Source organism: Aythya ferina (genome assembly GCF_964211825.1).
Source record: "Aythya ferina genome assembly, chromosome: 8".
Taxonomy (NCBI): domain Eukaryota; kingdom Metazoa; phylum Chordata; class Aves; order Anseriformes; family Anatidae; genus Aythya; species Aythya ferina.
This window is the reverse complement of record NC_140304.1, coordinates 31,130,575-31,154,079: the sequence shown is the minus strand read 5'-3', so window position 1 is coordinate 31,154,079 and position 23,505 is coordinate 31,130,575. Positions and strand designations below refer to the sequence as shown.

General features: G+C 38.5%; 1 protein-coding gene across 2 annotated transcripts in view; it reads left to right on the top strand.

The window, feature by feature from the left end:
- The window catches only part of ITGB3BP (integrin subunit beta 3 binding protein), a 28,059-nt gene extending 5,207 nt beyond the window's left edge, over positions 1–22,852 (top strand). For both annotated transcript variants that reach the window (XM_084527664.1, XM_084527663.1), the window contains exons 3-9: positions 1,708–1,843; positions 7,146–7,227; positions 9,252–9,330; positions 10,471–10,564; positions 12,416–12,475; positions 20,166–20,263; positions 22,426–22,852. In XM_084527664.1, coding sequence (XP_084383790.1) covers positions 1,708–1,843; positions 7,146–7,227; positions 9,252–9,330; positions 10,471–10,564; positions 12,416–12,475; positions 20,166–20,224 — 510 coding nt within the window. In that variant the 3' untranslated portion in view covers positions 20,225–20,263; positions 22,426–22,852. The remainder of the gene's footprint in view (positions 1–1,707; positions 1,844–7,145; positions 7,228–9,251; positions 9,331–10,470; positions 10,565–12,415; positions 12,476–20,165; positions 20,264–22,425) is intronic.
- The last annotated feature ends 653 nt before the right edge of the window (positions 22,853–23,505 follow it).

Sequence of the window (23,505 nt, the reverse complement as noted above, 5' to 3'; positions counted from 1 at the left end):
TCCTCTCCTGTTATTCTGGAGGACCTCATTCCACCTGCTGGTCAGACTACCCAAAGTATGCTCAAACTAACCAGATCAGAATCGAGTATTTTTAATCTTTTTAATTTTGGTATGCTACCATTTATTTATATATAAATGTGTGCGTATAACTGGACTAGGACCCTTCAATCTAGAACAGAAGTTCTTATTGTCAAATAAATACTGTCCTTCTAAGTACTACAGTAACTTTTTTTTCCAGGTAGCTGCTCAAAGGAGTCTTGACTTATATCCAGAAACATGGTGGCTGAGGTGACTGCTGGTCAGTGTTAAGCAGGAAAAATGTTCTGAAAGTGTAAGCAGATTGCAGATTGTCCCTGTTTCAAAAGAAAATTTATGTCAATTAAATGCCTAAAGTGGTATCAATACTTTACAGTAATTAATATTTCATTAAAAAAAAAAATACGCACACATTTCTTCAACCTGGGTGAACGTGGCATAGTATTAGTGCTGACAGACTGATGGTTTCTATCAGGTACTGTTTAAAATACCAGTAGTCTGCAAAGAGAGTATGAACAGCTGATGCAGAATGATTTAGGGTATTCAAGACTAAAACAAGACAGACTGATTTCCAGGTGGGATAAGAAAGCTAGGTAAGTGGGCAGCAAATTATATCCTTTGAAATACAGTGTAAGTCATAATCCTGATGACCAATACTAACACTGTTAGGTTCTAAATTAAGGATAACCGCTCAAGGGAGAGTAAGGGAAGAAAGGCATCAGAACTGCAGCTTTTTGTAAAAGAAATAGAAATAGCATAGCTTGCAGCGCTGGAGATATAATGCTGTTCCATGTATCAGTATTACATCTTCACTTGAATTAGAATTAAATGTATTGTCACTGTTTTAAAGTATAATTGCAGAAATTATACTTGGAACCTATATCATTCCGTGAAATAAAATGAGTGTGAACATAGGTGGCGGTACAAGTGGCACAGGAAATGCTTTCAAATGAGAGATGAAAAGATCAGGAAGCTTTAATACGAGTTCGGTGCATAGACTTCTGGAGCTCATGCTGGAATTTTGGTGAAGCCTAGAACACAGTAGAAGTTGTGATAAAAACACTCATTCATACAGATAACCATAGAATGCAGGTTTATGTAGGTGTGAAAAATTGAGTATTGTGCTTTAGGACAGTTAAATTAACAGCTGGCTGGAACTGAGAAGAAAACTTCTGAGGGTTACATAGTTGCCTGTTATGCTTATAGCTACAACTCATGTTCCTGGTTTACTATTTATTTCACCTGTAAGCATAGACTTTTTAAATGGAGTTTCCTTGTTATAACACTGTAACAATTTAAATCTATAAACATTAATATTTTCTTTTATTGAATTACTCAGCAGTGTACTACAGTTTTTTCCCTGGGCTTGGATTCTTCCTGGATTGTAGAGCTTTGAGTAAAACCAATGTTTGCACATGTATTATGTGCTTCCCATAAATGGGAGTAAAGTTTGGAATTACTTAGAAAAAAAATCTTTTACCTGATAGTAAATTTTCAGAAAGGCTTTGGCTGATTTGGGATGCAGTATGCAACTCTGCTGATAGGAAGGGTAGAGGCTGAAATGTATTTGCTTTGCAAAAGGAAAGTTTGTTGTGGGTTCAGATGTGCGTAGATGCCCCTATATCTTCAGCCAATGTTGATCCAGATTCTCTGTCTCTTATTACATCACAGCCATCTGAAGCAACACCTTTGACCAAAAAGAAGAATATAAACTTGTACTCACCTACAACAGGAACGCGCCAGATAAGTCCATTTTCATCTCCCACAAGTCATAACGCACGAGATCTCAGAAATGGCCTATCAAATGGTTAGTTGAACATTTTGTCTTTCTTATTGCAACGTTTTTCTGGTTATTGGCCTGATTTAGTAATTTATGTCTCATGTTTGAGTTCTTTTTTGTCTTAAAGCTTATGTACTTCCCAGTTTGGTGTGGAGGGGCAGGCTTAGCTGTTCATGCCAGGAAAATAAACGCATGCATCCATGCACACAGACTGCATTTCTCAGTTCTGAGTCTTCCTCTACGAATATTGAAAGTTACGTAGATGTTATCAGATCAAAGCTAAAAAAGAAGCTGAATTAGACTAACTATTCTTCTTTGCCTTCTTTTATGTAATTTTTGTACCATTGTTTTTCGGAGTAAGGCAGTGTTTAATTAAGTTGACGTAACGCTGTCACTAGCTCTCAGAAAATATACCTTTACTGTGAAGTTATTTCCCATTCAGTTTAGGACATATGTCCACTCACACAGTCAGTTTTTTCATGCAGACAAAGTATGACTGCTCAAGAAGTATATTTTCAGTAGACTAACCTGCTTATATACGTTGTGGATTTTAAGTGTAGAAGAATCACTAACTCAGCTAGTGTGACTTACTGTATTAAAAAAATAATACAAAGAGACTTGCCATCTTTCCCAGATAAAGCCCAAGAGGTTTTTTTTTTCCCTGTAGTATAACTCCTATAAAGGTGGTTGTCTCAATGTGAAAACTTCAAATGATTTAAAAAACAACAATAATAACAACAAAAACAATAATAATAATCTGTCGATTCCCTTATTAGCATATACCTTGTTAAATTCAGTCACTATCTTAAAAATAAAAAAAATAAAAAATCTTGAATTTGTCTGGCTTTAATTTTCAGCCATCAGTTCTTGTTATGCCTTTTTGTTGGGTTAAAGAGCTTTTTATGCCCCATATATTTTGGAATTTATGTGCAGTAATTGAGGCCTCACTAACATTCATGAATTATGATGAGTAGAAACATTCTGAGCAGGATAGAATAACCACTGTTTGAAATTTATCTAGTTGTCTGCAGATTTTTGTACTAGCTATTGCACCATTATGCTCTCATGAGGATCAGCAAAAGTGAATTTCTTCACACACGCACACAAATAATAGATTTTTATTTTTTTGGAAAGGAATGTTGGAATTCTGTCAAAACAGGCCAAACTAAAAACGAAAATTACTAAAATATCCTGCAAGTGGAAGGTACTATAGTCTGTGATCATTACATCCCTTTTCCTTAATAAAAATAGCAGAGTACCAAAGCATACAAGTGTTTTGGTAGTAGTATAGCTATGCAGAGTTACAGGCTTTTGTGTGGTGTTTTTTCATTAATTTATTTTTTTCTCCTAAGTAGTAGTCATGCTAGAAAACTAAACAGAAATAGCTATATACGAATTCTTTATTTTGCTGTGATTATTCCTTATGACCTGTCTTTACATCTTCCTTACCTGTTTGTCAGACAGTTTTAATGTCAGTTGAGTTTTTCTTGAGCATTCACTGCCAATTGGAAGCTTCACAACTTTCCTACCAGGTTGACTGCTGATTTCTGTGCTCCCCAGAGTAGAGGTTCTTCTCTGTCAGCTTTTAAATTGGGCATTTACCCCCAGAACTAGTACAAAAATGACTTTCAGCCATCGACATTCCAAGAAGCCTTTGGAGGAATAATTAGACTAATTTCTCTCTGCTCTCATGATGAATGATAGCATCTCTCAATTAGTTGTATAAGCTGGGTGTCTTAAGATGGTACCTATATTTTAGAATACCCTTGTCCTCACAAGCTGTGAACTGATACTTCCTGGATTATGTGAAGAGTCTGTGTGTCCTTTTTTCCTTTGTGGCAAATATAACTTTCTGTATCCTGTACAAAGAAACCTGTCAGTGAGGAGAGTTTCCAAGAGGTATTCTCCATCCGATCAGAGATCTTTTAGTGCAATCAGTTGATGTGCCCATACTGGCATCTTCCATGTCACAGAAGGGTCAGTTATTTTTCCACACTTAAGTTAATTGTTTTGTCTTGACATGGCATCCTACATTCTTACCCAGAATGGAACAGCAAGTAATCGGATTCCAGCAAAGTGACTGCACGTTAAACCTAGTAGCTGTTGATCATTGAATTAGGACTGCTTGTATCCTGAGGGAAGAATCAGATTAGAATAATCTATGTCCCCTTTCTATGTTATCCTTTTTAACACTCAGCTTTGCAAAAAGTTTTTAATTTTTTTTTATGATGGTAGCAGTGAGATACAAAATTAAAAATACTGTGGATCATTAAATATTATCTCTTGAATATTCCTGTGTATTTGTATTTTTCTGCTTTAATGACTCTTTCCTTTATTTTAGCCGGGTGTCCTTCTGTGACACAACACATGGTAGTGTTTTAAAACTTTCCTTCAGCAGCTCAGCATTTGCATTACATGCCTTATCTCTTAGGTAAAATCAAAAAAGGGAGCAAAACATCTTGTACTAAAATGCGTATCTACTACGATGTCGATGGGAAAGGTGAACATGTACTGCATTTCCATACTATTATTAAATATGGACATAAGGGAACATTCATTTTGCCTATAAAAAGACAGATCACGTGATCAGAGCTGACATTTAGATGGGTAATTATTCAGTAATGGAGTACGAGCCATCTTTGCCCCCATGTTCATATAGCTACAAGCTGGTGGAACAGACTTCTTATATCCCAGCTTCAAGTTGTCCTTTTAAGTCCACCATTTCTCTTCTTCTGAAAAGACACTTTCATTTTAAGTGTTGCAGTGTTTTATCAGATTATGGATATTACCTGTAGGTGAGGTGTTACTGTATAATCTGTATTCTGTTTTTCTGTAGGAATGAATTTTTATTACAAAATAATGCCACTAGCTATAAAACAAACAAACAAAACCAACAGACAAACAAAACTTAATTTGTGTTTTATAAAGTATAAAAAGTTCTCTGAATCCATCTCGCTGGAGGCAGAAGGAAATTACTTGTCTAATTTTTGAATAACAGTGTGGAGGAGTGCCTCAAAGAAGACTAAATCCCTACAAAATGCTCAGACTGTTCAAAAGTAACATTTATTTTATGAGAAGACAGGAACCACCCCAATCAATTTACTTATGTTTAAATCAATCCAAGATTCTGTCATTCCATAGCACTGGCCTAAAAGTGCTCTCTCTTTGATAACTGATGACTGATTGAAATGAAAGTACTCTAGATTTAAAATGAAATCTTTTGGGGTCTTAACCTTTAGCTACTGTGGTGGAACAGCTTGAACTTCGATAGCAGCTTGTCATTCTGAGGTATTTCTAAATGTTTTACAAAATATTAAAATTAAAACTTAATCTATCCCTGTGTGCTGATACTTCTGTGTGATAATTCAGATCTAGGTAGAAGAAATCAAAATGTGTAGTTCTTAGTGTGGCCTCTTTCTCTGTCTAATGTCAGAAAGGAGAGAGATTGAAGTAAAATAGGGAAAGTATCTCATTCTGGAGGGTCTGTTCTGGGATGAATGCATTTGGTAAGGCCACGGTAAAGACCTTACATATCTGTTGTAGGGATGGATGTAAACTGTCTGAAAATACCTTGCTGTGAACTTCTTTGGCACTGTTTGGCTACAAGTACAGTGAACTAAAGCTGAGTGTTATGCAGTTCAAAGTTGCTAATTACTAAATGTGCTAATGATTTAATTTTTTAAGGGGAATACTGGTACCAGAAGAAAAAAAAAAAAAAAAGAATGCATCAATTATGCCTCTGCCCCCTCATAGGCATGCATACACCTCCACCATTCTCTCCTTAATGACTGTCAGATCCAAATGAAATCTGTTGCAAAGCAGGATAGAACTGTGCTCAAAGAAGTGAAATTGTACATTGCAACAGAAAACAAGAGTGATACTGTCACGAGAAAATGAGAGTGTTTCTGGGGGGAATTCTTAAGGTGGGAATTACTAAAAACTCACGTTATATGATGTTTTTGACTTCAGCCACAATCAAAAATAGTCTCTTTGGATGTGACCTCTTTTTAGGTGGAGCATAGATAGATACAACACCTGAGGTGTTGAAAGGTGACCATATAGGCCGTGTGAAGCACGGGACTGTGAACAGTTATGGCCTCGCTAGTTTCAGTAGACTCACCAAGGACTTTTGTGCTGTGAGATGAAGTGTGACAGTATACGCTATTTTTTGAGAATTAGTTGAAAGGGATGCAGTGCTCTTTCTGCAAGAATATCACCCTCCTGATGTGCTAACTGGAAGGCAAGCAGAACTGACAAGCTAATGTACTGACTTTAAAAGCAATGGTAATGGACAATATAAACAATATTTAGTCTGTTTTGTTCTCCTGTGATTTGTCTGAATTGTATAAGTAGTGATAAGTTGTGTAAACAGATGGAAGTTCAGAAAGCCTGTTGTGATCAGAGATACATTGCGTATCTTGTGTGTTATACATAATGAGGTTATTGAGCCACTTCAGCCAGCAGCCAACAAGCTAAAGGTGTTATTTTGTTCCTGCTCTACTTTTCCTCATCTCATCTGCTTCACTGAGAGCATCCTCCCTGTCCACCTGCTGTGGGAGAGCAGCCTGTGATAGACACACTAGAACCTGATCATTTGAGAATGCCCAGCCTACAATGACAGGAGGACAGTTTGTTTCCCTGACATCACTAGTGAGTCAAGATTTTGCTAACAAATCCACGGGAATGGACTTTTTATGGTAATAACCTATTCCTGTTCCCTCACAAAGCGTGCAACTGCTCAAGGTATTGGTGCGCTGAAATATAGAAATATGGCTCGACATGCAGAATAATGGCAGCTGGCATATGATTTATCATGCCCCATCGTATGACAAGTTAGAGTATTATATTGTCAGTATGGTATGTCAGAGCCTTTGGAAATAATTTGCACTGTCTCCTTGTAGTTGTTTACAAGACAGAACTAGGGGCCAAGCACTTATTAAAGGGAATGGAGGTTTCATTGCTCAGTCATTGAGGTGTTTTCATGGTAAAGCTCTGTGCTAATATGTTGTATTTAGGCAGCTAATAGGATTAAAAAAAAAATGTAGAATGCAGACATTGTCAAAATTATACAAAATTCCAGTTATTAATATGATAATGCCGAGCTTTTCACAAATATAAATGTCATGGGAATTGATGAGAGGTCAAATTATGAAAGAATAAATAATAGTCCAGTTAGGGTGTTTCATTACAAGGGAATCTGCCCTGCTTCATAAGTGAGTGTTTTTCTCGATCTAAAAGATCATTTATCAGTCAAGGTTCATATTAACACCTTCTTCACGTGCTTCAAATACTCAGTGTTTTGTTTTTATCATTGTTTCTTTCCTTGTAGACCTCCCAGGAGATGGAAATGAGCAGAACGAGTTGGAAAGCAGATTATCCAGAAGAGGGCAGTGTCAAGCAGAGAAGGATGCGTAAGCGTGTTTCGTGCTTTGTGGAAGCAGTGCCGTGATTTTTGTTTAGGAGAAACTGATATTTCATATAGAATTAAATTAATAGCGATTATTCTTTAATAATTGCAGTTGCTCAGGATTGGATATGTGAAGGCACTGCCTGGCAGGCTTAGTTACAGGTACAAATTAATGCAGGGTTTGCAATGCAGCTGTCCAGCCACTTCTGGCTCTCACTGGTAGCGTGGGGCATATGGCACTCTACCAGTTATACACCCGTAGTACTACATCGTGAGGTAGCATAATTAAGGTACCTAAATGAAGATATGCTTTGTCTTTCCAGACTCTTCTGAAAGTATACATTCTTTACCTTATTTTTGGAAGTATTAACTGCCAAAGCTAAAGGGCCGGTAACCATGGGACACTGAAGTTGTACATGGTGTCCCAGATGAAAATTCCATTGTGGCTCGATACTCTAATTCATATGTATGTTTTTACTAACAAATAATATTTGTGACATTCAGTCAACTAATTATTATGTTTCTTATACTTGAAGTTGTGGCTCTTCCTTTTGATTATTCCAGATGAACTTTTGATGTGTGTGTGTCTCCCTCTCTTTTTTTGTGTGTGTGTGTGTGTGTATAATGGACACTTCCCCACCATTAGGTAGAAATTCCCTCATTGTCGAATGGTACCTTCTTAGGGATGGAGCTTGACAGACAGTAGAATTGTCTGGATGGTATGCTAGGTAGTAAAAAATTACATCTTACAGTAACATCAGTGGAAAGCTGTAAACTCTGATGAAAAGGGTTTTTTGGTTTGGTTTGGTTGTGGGTTGTTTTCTGTCTTTTTTTTTTGTCTTTTTTTTTTTTTTTTTTTTGTGTTATGGCAAATCCCTTGATCAGTATTTACAGACGCACTTCATAGTGATAGGAACCTTGAACCTGCAGAACAATTTGAGTAATCAGAGTCTCCCTTGACGTGTAAATGTTTGCATTCAATAACTCAGTGTGTTTTTTTTTTTTTTTAATACAAGATTTTTGGAAGATTAGTAGTTAGTGACATGTCAGAAAAAAAACACATTTATAAACTAACACCTACACGGTAATATTTATGTGAACTTCACTTTATTTTTGCAGGTGGAGAATACATTGTACAATACACAGACACTGGTGTTTTCTTCTCTGCATAGCAAAGCCTTTTGTTGTCATGTTGAAATGCAACGATGATACTTTTATTTGCTCATACTGTAGTTGTCTTTCTAAGTACCGAAGTACTGTCTTTGGGATTTCTTATGAGCTTGATTCTCCCTTCTGTGGGAAGAATCAGCAGAGGGATAATTTCTGTTGTGTCTGATTTACAAGTTTGCATGCTTCCAAGAGAAACGAGCCTAAACCTATATTAGAGGACTTTTCTCAATACATATTCAGTGCAAATCCTTAGCCATGCATTAAAGTCTGCCTTTTAGATCTAATCTGCTGCTATTTTATTTTAATTTTTATTATAAGTATCATTCATCTCTGAAAGCTGGCCATCTTTAGACTGGTAGTAAAATATATTTGTGGTGTGAAAGAGGAGATAGCACAACAAAGCTGGAAAAATGACCTTGTGCTATTTTGTCCCCGTGGAGCTCACTATTAACTTTTTGTGTTTCGTATGGTTACAAGCAGTGGTGTACAATCTTGGAGCCCATAGGCCTGGGGAGCTTGAGCTGTTGATAAAATTTCTGTTCTTGGGAATAAATGAGTTAAAATCCTGTTTTACCTGTCCTGTGTGATCATAAGAAAATCCTGATAGCTGAACTTGAGTTTCTGTCCTTAAATTTAGGATACATCCTTTTGGTATTTCCTATGTAAGTCCTTACAAAAGGCAAGCTGTATTTGGTGTTTATATGACACAACCAGGTTGCATAGTCCATCTGTTCACAGTTTATCTCCATCCATCCTGGGTACGATGTTAAGAAATTCTGGGAAACATTGTAAACACTGATTTTTCAGTAAATTGTGATGTGACTAATTGAAATTGTTTTATTTTATTTTTTTATGCAGGTTTGCAGAATTGCAGTCCAAAGTGAAAAGTTCATTGGTTAGATTTCTGAAAACGAGAGCAAGTCTGACAAACCTACAGGTCTGGTTTACACCACTTTATTTATTTTTAATCTACATTTAATATAGGAATTGAAATAAAAATGAAATCTTATATATAACATTTGAGTTTAAAGGAATAGGGAAGCAAACAAAATTCTAGAAACCAGGAAGACTTGACCTGGAAATACAGAAAACACGCTCTCCAAAAAACAGAACTTAGTAGCTTTTTTTTTTTTCCTCTTAGAGAAGTTGATTTTCCAAGAACACCATTTTAAATTTGTCTCTCTCTCCTCATTTTGTACAGGAATAAAAGCATATGAAGTAGTTACCAGCTATTATTTATTAGTTGAAGTATGAATTATTACTGCATAGATTTTTATGTCCTTGAAAATTAAATATCCCTTTGTGTTGAAGTGATTGTACTATTTAATTTACCTCTAATGTATCAGCATTTAATAGAGTCTATTTAATACATACTAAAATGCAAACCATTCTTTTGGTTTATTCAAATTTTGTTTCCTGAATAAATTTAGCACAAGGTTGCTTGCTGTGTATCAATATCCTTGAAATAGTTCAGTGTACTCAAAGTATTTTATTAATTTATTTTACTTGCATGTGCAGTCTGACAATGTATTATTTACGAAAAGAAAAAAAAGCTGCTACTAATTTAAAATCTTTTAATTTAAATGTTTATTTAGAATCCTATTGAAAAATCCTTTGTATTTCTCCTAAGATTGATACCGTAAGTTTTCAGATCTACCATGAAATGCTGGGGAGTGTATTCAGTAGTGTTAGATGCTTGTAGATTTCCATTTTACTTACATATTACAGCAAGCTTGTACATGCACCAAGATTGCTTTTCTGGGGATCAAGTGCTAATCTGTTTAAACAGCTGAAGACTTACGAATGAAGCGTAAATAACAGGAAATTTTTAGGTAATACTTTTAAAGGTACCTGAATGCCGTCTTCAAAAATGACATACGTTCTTACACCCTTAAACTCTTTAATCCCTTTGATTCTGTGAGGTGAAGTCTCATGCATCGTTGAGAGTTGATGAAAAAATCCCCCAAATTCTGTCTTTCAGGTGTAGTTAGTAAGTTGTTTCCATATAAGTAGGTAGGTTGAGAATGAAACTTTACAGTGTCTTTTAACTGTGGTTTTTGTTTTGTATTTTTTCCAGGCTTTAGAGGGCAGTAGAGAGCTTGAAAATATTATTGGCGTCTCAGACTTGTCTTGCATCTTGAGTGCTGAAGTGCAGAAAACCCAAGTGCTAAGTAAGGAGGATTTTCGATAATATTTATCCCCTTTATAAAAATTTAACTATGACAACTCCAATTTTTTCCTAGATTTATACACCGCTCTGTGTTATGGCGGAGTGTTGTACTCCAGGCCTCTAGCATGTGAATTCTTCTGCTCACAACAAATACACCTTAAATGTCCTTGTGCATCCAACTAGGGACATAAAAGAAAGGCAACCCCAACAGCTCACTCTTCTAACTCAGTCACAGATGGAGAGGAAAAACTTGCAAGAGCAACACCTTTTCTTATGTAAATGATTAGATACTTAGTGGGCAGTTAGCTAGTGATTAGGCTAAACGTTTGCACTTTGATTGCATTGCCTTTCTTCTCTTTTTGCAAGGAAGTTGTTTTGTTTGTTTGCCTGTTAGGAGGATTAGGCTGAATATAGGTTTCCAGGCTTTAAAAATTGCTATTCATGTGTCTGTAAATGATGGACATACCAGATGCTTATTTTGTTGGGATAAGAGCACTTTACAAATGGCACATCTGTAATACTTTTCCAAAGAAAAACAGAAAGATAAAGATTTTCTTTTTAAAACTTCCTAAAATGGACACACAGATCCTTACTCCAAGTCAGAAGTTCTTGGGAAAAAAATAAAGATCTTCCTTACCAGGTCATTCTGTAGAGACAAAAGCAGCTGTAGGCAGCAAAAGGTTCTGTTGGTGTTCAGGCCCTGATCTTTATGCCTCAGAACAGTTTGTTCATTTGTTTTCACTGCAGCAGCGTAACAGCATCCATACCCACATGGCATGTTTGTAGTACAGCTGTGTGTCTAAGATCATACATACCAGACAACTACTTCTCCTCAGAAGTTTGCATATATGCCATTGTTCCTTCAGATTTATTTTTTTTACCACCCCCTTATAATCCAGTTCCCAGCTGACCAAGAAGTATAAATAATATCTACATAACACGTAGTCACTGTGTCCACTCCATGGACAAGCATTCAAATAAGGTAAGTATGCAAAGTTTCTTATCCTGCAGCGAATGTGATCTTTCACTGGTATGTGTTATTCTGCAACCCTTCTGATTGCTCTGCTTTCTGCAGAGCTTACTAACACTGAAATTAGCTGTAGGAGAGCAGAACATCCGCTGGCCGAGGCTGCTATGTATGTTTGCAGCTGGAAACAGGTGGACAGTAAAGCCCCAGGTACTAGAGGATGTTTCTGACCGAAGAGCACTGTGACTCCTTTAATGCATTAGGTGAATGCACCCCAGCAGTGGAATGCGTGCACCACACAATTCCAGCAGTTCCTGTTGTTTAAATTAACATTTCTTTCCTGACTTATTCCAGTGCTCATTCAGTTTTCATTTTGCATTTGTATACACTGTACGAGTTCCCACTGTAATGCATATAACCGGATGCTTTCTTAAACAAAACGAAAACAGTCTGTGTTTACATTACTACCCTACACCCTGGATAGGGCAGTAAGACCACCATATCCAGGAGAAGGTTGCAAATGAGATGCCAGACCTATTGTTGCCACTTTCTGTTATGCCCACTGTTTCTGTTAGCTTCCTGTTGCCTTTAAAATGGGAAATAATCCTCTGAATTGGAACAAAGCACCATGTCAGCACTGGAAGACAAAAATGGGAACAAAATGTAGTCTGAGGCTTGTAAGCATAACTTTTCAAAATTTTGTTCGTATTGAAATATTTGTTGTTAAATTTTTTTGAGCACAACGTATAGATAAGTTTGTTTTTTTTTTCTGTTATCACTTGAAAAATACGAATGCTTTGAAAGTGAAAAAGAAGACGTATTCTTTTCTTTGAAATCTCTGGGGAAACATCTATTGATCTTTTTTCTTCTTTATTTCTTCACTAGTGGGTCAAGCAGAAGAACTACAGCTGTTGGAAAGAAACCATGGAAAACTTCCTGCCCAAGGTATATAAATTCATATATATGTGTGTGTGTGTATATATATATACACATAACAACTCCTATGTAATAGATACTGTGATGATTCCTTTTAGTTGATTTCTTCTTAATTTTTTCCACTTTAAATAAGTTGGATAACCTTTAGCATATGAAAATTGTAATAATCAAATATATTTCTTCTGAGCATGCAAGCCAGCCTAAACTCTTGCTCTGTTCAAATGTAAATTTAATCTTTTCAGCTATTTGATTGTGTTTGGGTATTTTTCCATAAAATTGTGAATCATTAACAGTCCTGCACTTGAGGCATGGTCCAGAAATAAGTGTAGTCCGATCCCAGAGACATTACATACCCTTTATATATACCAGTTATCCTTGTTCTTCCTCATTCTCTTCCCTTCCCCTGCATTTTCAGTGTATAAGCCAAGAAACATACACTCTGCAGCAGAACCTTTATCACCTTATATGTATTGGGAGGTATTTAGCACACTCCAGGGGACTGTGAAATCCTGACTATTAGGTTTCTTCATAACTGGTGCTGTGAAAATATTTGAAGTTGGTGACTTTTAATATAGCATGGCCCACATAGCCACTTTAGTGCCTTGTCTAGCTGGGAAGGTGGCTGGAGGGGATACAAACAAGATTTTTTTTCTTTTTCACTCTCACTAAAATCAACTCACATTCACTTGCTGTTAGTTTCTTACGTTCCATATTGAAATAGAGCGAAACCAGACTCAAAATCAGCAATGGCAACGTACTGCTTTGTCTGCCAGCAGTCCCAAGAAGTGTTATTGCTTAGTGTTTCACAAGGAAACCCTTGGTTTTGTTTCTATCCAGTGTTCCACGGGCCTAAATTCTTTCTGCTGTGCGGAATTGTTTCATTATAGTGAAGAACACTGATCAAACTTTAAGTTTTCCTTATTACCATGAAATGAAAAGGAGTGTCGTTATTTCTTTGAGGAATCTGATTCATTTGTGCAATCTGCTCTTTCTGATTTACCGCTTCTATTCCCCCTGTCCTTCTGTTCAAATGATCACAGCCCCATCAGGCAGCGATAATGGTGAGCACCGTGGGCCACTGCAGATTTAAACAGGCTGCTTCCTTTGTGCGCTGCTTTTTAATGATCACCAGGATACACATTTATAGTCCCATCTTTGCTCTAGAAACTAGCCCATAACACTAAGCATATATCTAGTGATCAGTCTTGTTTGATAAGAAATGGTGTATTTTGTGAAAGTGGGATGGGAAATAGAATGATGAGCTTAAGCTGACCAATTTTGATGAACTTTCGATGTCAATTTTCCTTTGATAAAGAACAGATTCCATTTTTGCAAACTTGAAAATGTAGGAGAGATGAAAGATAAAAGAAAGCATTTAGAAATGTTTTACTTCGCCTTTTAATTTTGGATGTGGTTTTCTGTAATTATTTTTAATTAGTTATGCTCAAAATTTAAAACCTATGACTATTCTGTGGCTTGATACAGATGGAATGTCACATTATCATCACATGGTCAGGCATGAAATTTATTTACTTTACATAAACAATCTCTACATAAAACAACTTAATACAAAACATTCCTTGCTCAATGGGCAGCATTATGCAGGACTCTGTATATCATCTTGTGTGACCAGCATAAAAAATGGCATCATTGTTTGTCCATGACTAGCATTTACAGTAAACAAAATGTTTTTGAATAGAATGTAAGCAAACTGTAAAACAGCTGCCAAGAGATGAAATCTAGTCAGTATGCTGCTCTCCAAAACATGCTTTATGTGTGTTGAAAATAAATGTGTAGGTTGTGATATGCATATTTTAAGGGAAAGTTTAATCGTTTCTGTGTTTGAAGGAGTGAAGACAATATTCTAAAAAAAGAAAACTACTTAAGCTGGTTGTTACGAACTATATTAATAATGTCTGTTTCCCCAAAAGATAAACGCTGACATAAATCATGTCCATGACTGTGCTGCCCAATTAAGAAACAGTAAGAGAGTGTTGTAGAAGATCAAATAGAGCATTAGGGAACATTAGGGAAACTATTTTCAGACTGTATCCTGTAATGAAATTAAAAATACTTGATATTTTGTCTTTTTGTTCATCTCACAAGCCCAAGGCCAAATATGATCATCCTTAGGAACATTTAGAACTAAATAACTTTCATATTATTTTCAATTAAGTGATTTGAGTTTGTACTCTTGGTAACAGTAATGGTTGCTTTCCAAGAGACCAGGTCAGGGTTAACTAGATGGGTTTTCATCTAACCCCACGTGAAATTAGGAATGAAAGCAAAGTGGAGAAATTAGAGACAAAGTACTACTGAGTTCCCATTCGTCTATCCAGTTTTGCTGTACTTTATAGAGCGGACAGTGAAAACGTTGACCTCTTTGTTCATAAATAAGTGGTTCCTTTTTTACTTTTTGTTTAGTTTAGCCTTCTTACCTGTGATTTTCTGTGTCCAGAACAACTATGTATATATCACAAAGCATGAGAGCCCATTTCAGAGACACTGCAAAATACAGAAACCTTCTCAAAACAGATAAAATGGTAAGAACACAGTATTCCACAGTTTAACCCAATTTATGTCAGTTTGAGTCTGGACTTTTTATTGTGTCTTTGTGTATAAGCAACTAAATAGCTTGGGTTTGGACTGCTTTTGGGTTGCTGTGAGTGAAGGTAAATCAATTTTACAATATATTTGTAACTCATTCTTAAATGAAGTAGAACAAATTTGTTGAGCTTTAGAGATACTTGGGTGTTTGTCTCCCACCTATCCTTTCTCCTCCCCTTCCTGTGGAATCTTCTGGGGAAAACGGGAAGATATCAGAATTTAGTTGTGTGTTTTCGGTAACATATCTGTAGTTTTTTTCTGACTGTAAAAACTAACATAAAAAACAGTGTTTCTCTCTGCCCAACTTTGCATTCACTTGCAGGTAAGAAATTATACCTTTATTGGGAAAAGTAAGTCCAATGAACTGGCTAATCAGAAATTATTAAGTGAACTGAATTAATTCACAAATTAACTTAGTCAGAAACTGAGTTTCTTTCCAGAATTTCCATTCCTTGAAAGCAAATGGAGCTAAGAGAGGGGAGATTGAGATGAGATGTTAGGAGGAAATTCTTCACTCAGAGGGTGGTGAGGCACAGGAACAGGTTGCCCAGAGAGGCTGTGGATGCCCCATCCCTGGAGGTGTTCAAGGCCAGGCTCGATGGGGCCCTGAGCAACCTGATCTAGTGGGATGGTCCCTTTCTTTGGCAGTGGGGTTGGAACTGGATGGTCTTTAAGGTCCCTTCCAACCCAAGCCATTCTGTGACTATGAAATACCGTGATTGTCTGCAATACTCTCTTTTCAAGGAAGCAATGAGATGGATGCAGTGGTTGGACCTAGGTATTAGAAAAGATCTTTTTATTTAACAAACCTACAGTCTTCTTTATTGAGAACCAGTACGTGAGCTGAATGTAAGAACGAACAACGCGCTTTCTTTGTGCCAGTCTCACTTACAGGCATTTGTGAGAGGATTTTCAGTTCTTCTTAATCTGTTTGGGAAAAGCTACTAATACTGACCAAAAAAATTAGATGCAGGCAAATGGCAGAGGTCAAGGAAAGGAACGTGCAGACCCACGGCATACATCCACAATTGGTGGGTGATGCCTTGGAACTGAAAGCAGCTGATGGAAACAGGCAGACCTTCTGAGCATTATATGGTGTGTAATCTGGCAGACAGCTTCAAGAAATCATAACGTTGTGTGATGGGACCTGGCCTTGTTCATCTTTTCTTTGTGGGACAGCTATCTGTGGTTCTGCTAGGAAGGATTTTTCTGCAAGTAGGCATGCAGGCAAGTTAATCCGAGTTTCCTTTTTAAATTATACCCCAGTGGGAATGCTCCTAAGTGGGGGTGCATTAAGCAAAACTGAATTAGGACTAGTTCAGTGCTGAACGTGTGAGTGTGCACGTGCACACAAAGACTTACTGCAACTCACCCATTTTGTTTCCTCATAAATTGTTTTGAATTTCCCCGAGCAGAGACCCAGAGAAATCATTCTGCCCTCCTGTATTTACAATCAAAGCTAATTGTAAGATTCCCCCCAGAATGCACTGTAAGGAGGTGAGTGTCGTGTGCTGATTTGTATTTGGTGGCTTAAAGCCTGTTGCCTGGGCTTAATTCGACAGCACATCTCCTCAGTCAGTGCAAGAGGGCTTGTTTTAGTTTGTACCCATGCTAGTCCTTTACAATCTAGAAGACAGAGCAGAAACCACTGCGCCTGGTGCCCAAAATCTGCAGTGCTTGTGGTTTGCCCAGTACAAGTGAGTAATGCTGTCTACTGAAGGAGCCCTACAGCAAGGTAAGGGAGCTGCTGGACAGGTCTCTGTTGGATCCCCGACCACCACAGCCTTCCCCAGCAGGTCCTGGTTCTGTTGGATGTGCCTGCACCTTTCCAGTATGTATTTTAAAATACAGCCTGAGATTTGAGAAGTATCCGGGTCTGAGGTTGCGAGCATGATAAGCTTTTTGGATAGAAGGGGGCAATTTACAAAGCTCTCCGATGATTTAACATCTTCTGCTATGTAGATGAAATATTAAGCTATTAACTTCGGTGGCAGATACAGAAATGCACATGAGACGTATGACTATAGGCCTCGGACGTATATACATACAGAACTGTCAACCTGCATTTTATATCTAGGTGTCAGCCACACTTATTCATGAGTTTCACACTTGTGTTTATGCTCTATTTTCCTGTGTACCTTTTTACAGACTCAATAACTATTAATTTTTAATTCTAGTGGCTCTAGACTTCAGAGTATTAAGTTTAATGAAAAATTAAAGAATTATAGTTCCTTCAACAGCTACATGTAGTAACTCCTACATGAGAATAAATGCTGCTTTCTCCCATGAATATAATTATTTTAAACAAAAAAGAAAAGAAACATTAGTTTGGACTCACTTAGTAGCAATTATATGTTTAAGAGGTGTAAATAACTTGCTATCCAGACATTACAAATATCCAGGTGCTCTGTATGTGCTGATGACAACAAAATTGAAAAGAAAGACTGTAATAATTCTGACTGGTTTTCTCTGCAGAAGATATTGATTATTTGTGTGTGGTGAGAGATTTGGAAAATTCAATTAAAGGAGTTGTGCAAAGGTTTCATAAATTTTCCTTGTACAGCGTGTACACAGACATTGTTGCGTATTAAATCAATGCAGCACTTCACAATATATTTTCTTTGAAACATAAAAATAAATAACATTTAAACAGTTCTGCTTACTACAGAAACAAATTTTATTTTCTGTGAAGCATTTAGTCATGTGCTATCACTGACTCATACACATTTGCCAGCTGTAACAAATTTTATAGACGTTTTCTCCAGAGACATAGCTCATATACTATGAATTTTTAAATGAGCAAATGGTGAAGAAGGGATGTCAGCAATATAAAAATTGATCAGTTAAAAGATAAAAGCATAAGTAAAGAGATTTGTATGGTAGTCTTAATAGGTTTTATTAAATAAAAATACTATAAAAAGACAGTAATGAATAGACTGAAGGTTTTAACTGTGGTTGAGGTGGAGAAAAATTATTCTGGCACATTTAGTAGAAGATTGGTTTTATATCACCTGACAGGTGAACATTTTTTTTCTCTCTGCTTTTTAGATCCATAAATGTTTTAGAGCAGTCAAACTTGGGGAAGAATGGTGGTGGAAGTAGGAGGGGAGAAGAAACTCAGGAGGATTCTGCCCTTTTGGCGCTGCTGCAGGCCGGGGACAGGAGACTTGTCAAGGGGCAGCGAGGCTTTTAACAACCCACTCACACGGGGGGGGTGAGGTTTCTGGTGACTGTCCAGCTGCTGCCTTGTGGTGAGCAACCCTAAAACATTGAGCTGATGAGAGGAGGGCGAGGGCAGGCTGGTCCCTGCACCCAGCCAGGGCTTGTCCACACCCCCAGGAGTCTTTCAGGTCCCCTCTGTAGGTCCTCTCCTTTCCTAGCTGCTGCGGTCACAGCAGGTTTTCCTCGTATTTGGTGTCTTTGCTTGTATGTACTTGAGCTCACACATGAGTTCTGCATGTAAAATACCAAGAGAGAGGGGTGGTTGTTTCGTTTGTTTTGTTGAGGCATTTTTGAGCAACTCATTATCCTCATTAACTCACACAAAAAAAAAAATAAAAACTTAAGTTGCTATGACAAATGTGTTGTTTTGGAGCATCTGGGTGGTAAATAGTATTATTTGGCTCTGAATATTTAAAACTTAATGCCATCTCTATAAATATTACTATAAATATGACATATCATGGTATATATTTGGAAGCCTATGGTATATATGGGAAAAAGCTTGAGTTAATGAAGTTATGAACTTCATTATATGAGCCTGGGCAGCTTACAATTTTTAAGACCTTCTCAGAGTGAAAGGCAGACCTTGGCGTGGGTGCTTCAGTGTGTCAGGTTCTTTAAGTACCGTGTGGTCTGAATGCTGCAATCAGCGAGTAAAGGGTTGATGAGGACTTCTGAATTAGTTGCATTCAGCACAAAGAAGCCAAAGAATAGCAACTTGTAATTAAATCCGAGTCTTTTTCTGCTGCTTGTCATACAAGGCTGGACGGTTTTCTATTTTAAGCGACAGTTAGTGGTAGTTTTTTTATGATAATTTGTATGAACAAAGGGTGTTTATTAGGCATAATGCCGAAAAGTTGGACCTGAGGCAAAGCCGGGTTGGACGCTTTCTTGTGGGGTAACCTCAGAAGCCCTACTTCAGGGCAGAATTTCCGGCTTACTCCGGGACTGCTCCGGGTAATGTCCCTGGCACCTCCGGGAGGCACAGACGGGGATTCCACATCCCCTCAGCCCGCCAGGGCACAACGGGGACGCTGGAGGGAGTCTCCTCGCCATCACCCCTGTCTCTAGCGGCTTCGATGCGTCTCTGTGTAGGTTTCTGTGCAGTCCCTTTCCTCACAGGAGGAGTCTTTTTAGCTATAGGTGCTGCAAATACTCTTGTTTTCCTCTATGTTTAATACATAGCAAGTAATTCTGAATTCTTTCACCCTTTTTGTGGTGGTGGAATCAAAACGCAGCGTGAAGCATCAGCAGCCACTACAAGCCCTGAGAGCAGAGCTGATCATCTGCTGCAGGAGGCCATTCAGAAATCTTGGCACTCAGAAGCATCTGCTTCCAGGCCCTTCCCCCTTATGTTCTCATTCCCTGAGTTCCTTTCTACCCTTGCACACTTTTCCTCTGCTTCTTCCAGCCATCTGCTTAGCCTTTCACCCCGGCCCGGCCCTCTGAGCAAGGGGAACGGTCAGCAGGGCTCAGGTACGGTCGCCTCTCTTTGCCATCCTCGCAGAGGACTCGGGATGGCTGTCCCTCTTGCAATCCTTGACACAGGTCTGCTACTGTGGTCTTCATAGCTTGTTATTTCTTCTTTTGTTATTAATAGAAAGAAAAAAAAAAAGACCAGGCTTTAACACTGGTAATACATCCTATTCTGTTTTGTCAATGTTGCTAAAGATGTGGCATATGTGCATACACTTGCAAGTAATTAAGACTCTCAACTTACTGTTGCTTGTCTGGGGCATAGTAACTGTCTGAAGCAAAAGGAGTTCTGCTAACCATTGCAGAAGTTTAATTTGTATTTGTGTGGTGATTTTCCCAAGTTCTGTACAAACACCATTGTCCTGCTCATGGAACACTGCTTTTCTTCCTGCAGAGTATGCTCGGGCTGCCGATAGCGCCACGTTCTTCAGGTTGCTCCTCGACTCCCAGTAGCCTCTCTGTCCGCTGCGTGCCCACCTGCTGCAGGTACAGGTAGTGTAATCGTAACAACTGAGGTAGTTTTTTTTCAAGAACAGCAATCCAGTTGTAACATGTTACCAAAGTAAGAAAACTTGTGTACTGCACGAGTACTGATTATACCTCCTTAGATACCACGATAGGTTCCTCAGAATGCACCAAGGAGCGTGCCTGTGGCAGCCCTGCTGTGCTGTTAGCAGCAGGAGAACCTCACTGCCCGAGCTTGGGGCCTCTGCTTTCCTGCAAAGCTGCTGTGTGCACCCCTCGCTGTGTTGGCAGCACACAAGTAAACGGCTCAGCTCCCTGCTGGCAGGCAGGTGCAGCCACCCAGAACAAGTCAGCCGCCGAGGGCCTCCAAGCAGTTCTCTTTTTCCGAGAGAGCGCAGTGGGCTGCAGGGCAGATGGCCTGGCTGAGGCGGCAGCTGCAGCAGCTCGCTTCCAAGCAGCAGCTTTCGCAGGAGCAGCTCATGTTCCTGTTCCATCCCTGCACACGCACCCCAGTGCATGTGCACTAAGTCAGCCCACGGTGCAAATGCAGAATCTGCGAGAAGAGGCAGCCTTGGGAATGCTCGGATCCTGCATCTGCACGGGGCTGTAGCAGAGCTGGGATGGAGCAAACCCACTGACACACAGCTGTAGTCTAACGAGGAAATTAAGGTAATTGCTGTTAGAGAGTAAGACTTTTGATCAGTGAAAGGACACCGCCCTCTTCAGTGTGATTTGGCTGATTAGTCCCACTGGGGTTTGAGCAGGGGCTGCCCAGCAGTAGTGAGGTGAGCAGGTTTCAAGTCCTGTTTCTGAAGGGTCAGGAACAGAACACACAGGTAATGAGGGGTACAGGGAAGAGTACAGAGAACCTGGCACCTTTAGAGGTCAGTTATCACAATTTTGGTGTAATTGAATATGCAAATTTACACACATATTTTGCAAAACTAGCTGTAAACTCCTCTCATTCTGCAATCCACTGCATCTCCTTTCTTAGCATTCCCCCAGCAGAAAGCATAAAACAATGCACTAACAGACACCTTGAGACATGTTTTATGGGATTTGAAATTCTTCCTCCTTTGGCTAGCTGTCTGTTCCACTGCTGTAAGCAAAAGCCCAGTTAGAGACTGACCTTGTCTATCATCATATATTACCTGGGCATGGGAAAACTGGCTGCTGTTATGTTTTATAAATTCCAGTGAGCCAAAGAAGTCTCTAAAGAAGAGTATCTGCAGGTTATGTGGTTTCCCTGTATAGTGTGAGAACATCACTCCTTTTGGAAAGTTGAAGTATTTCAAGTACTTGTAATTGAGGAATATGAAAAATCAGATCTATGGCTTTTACAAGCTGTATAAATGAGTCAGTGCAGGGGTAAACTCAGACACGTGCATTTTGCCTCTCAGTGAAAGTTAAATTCTATTGTGTAATCAAAAGTAACCTAGAAGAGAAAAAAAAAATTAAACCTGCTTGATGACAAGTTCTTATGCCAGAGATTTATCCTACAACCCAGCTACACGCCATCCCCATGGCGCCTCGCTCCCTGCAGTGCGCAGGGCACTCCTACACCTTATGGGCTGGGAGCAGAGCAATCAGGGATGGAAAGCAGTGCAGGAAAGCAGAGTTAGCACCCTGTTCAGCAGCTCATTTTCTCCACTGAGGTAATTTCTGAGTACTACTAAATGCAGAGTGGCCTTTTTATTCTAAAATAATAGGTTTAAGTATTACACTGGCTTAGTAGCTTGAGTCAAACTCATCTTCAACATGAAGTTAGCTCAGGAAGCCCTTAGGTCTCTACTATTAGTTCCTGTCTCTATAACTGGATAGGATTGTTTACTCACTGACCATTGTGTTTGCACACTTACTTTTTCAGGTTCTCTGTCCTCTGCCACATGACCAACACTGCAGAGCCCTTTGCTTTCTTATTGGTTAAGTTTATAGCTGTGATAGCTAAACAATTTAAAATAATTATTGAAGTTTTTCTATAGCTAAACTCTCAAACAACTTCAAGTGTTACTACAGCTCAGGGGAGACCATCTGTTGTTCTGCATTGCCTCAGGATGTGCGTGTCTATTTTCTATGCAGTGAGGCTACTGCTGGACATTGGACAGACCTATAATTGTGAACAGATCGTATGAATGATGCTGCTGCTCTCTGATTGCTATTTATTTTAGTCATTCCTTGTCTCCCCACAGATATTATGTGAAAAATGCATTCCACATCAACCCAAACTTCTACATCTGCTTGATTGTACTTAAAAGGCGAGAAGAAACGGCTGTAAACCAATCTCCCCTACAAATACCAGTTCGGGATTGCTCATTGCGCTAGGCAGGTGCACATCTAGATAAAATTTCTGGCATCTATTTAAACTTAACAATGTGCACAACAAGATAATCTCAATGTAAATAATACATTTCTTCATGGGTGTTTTATGCAACTGTGTACAGAAGGCTGATTTAGATTTACTGGTGCATGGAATACAAGCTATTTTTTCTGTATGTTCTTACTACACATATGTAATAGTTACGCTGCCTTGACTTTAAAAAAAAAAAAAAAAAAGTACTATAACCCTCCCTCCAGGAACTGGATGAGAAGAAGCTGTGTTAAAAGATGAATATTAAATCCCACGCCTCCCAGGAGCAATGTAGAACTTCACAGACATAAGGTGCTCCAGGAAAGGGGTGCTTCCTGCTGGGGCAGGTGGTACTTATTTAATCAATTCATCACCCTGCCAATAAGCCTACAAAATATTATCTAAATTTATGTGTCAGGATTTGCAACAAGATTCCTAAAAAGTTAGGAGTGTTAGACAGATGACAACTTTTTCTAATGCTGATTGTGACCAAAAGATAAAGGACGGAACGCAAAGAATTATTCCGATTACTGAACACATCTCAGTTGTTTACCCACAGGCAATTAACTGTCCATAGCTGCCTGTTATGGACACATGTCATCTGTGAAGATATTTCCTCTAACATTAACCCGAGGCATGCTATATAAAGGTATTGAATTCAAACCCACAGTTAAAACACGGGACTCTAATTTAAACATTTCTAGTTTAAACGTTTTCATTTTAGGTCAATGTTTTAGTTTAGTTATTTAATGATATATGGGGAAAGTTGCTACAGAACTGTTTCTTCTCCTTCATCATGCCCAAAAGCACCCCTACAGCATAGTGAATACCACACTGCTCAAAGTGGTGAGTTAGGGGTGGCCTCTCTTGTGTTGAAAAAGTGATTTTAAAAGAAAAAAAAGAGGAACATTCAGTATAAATG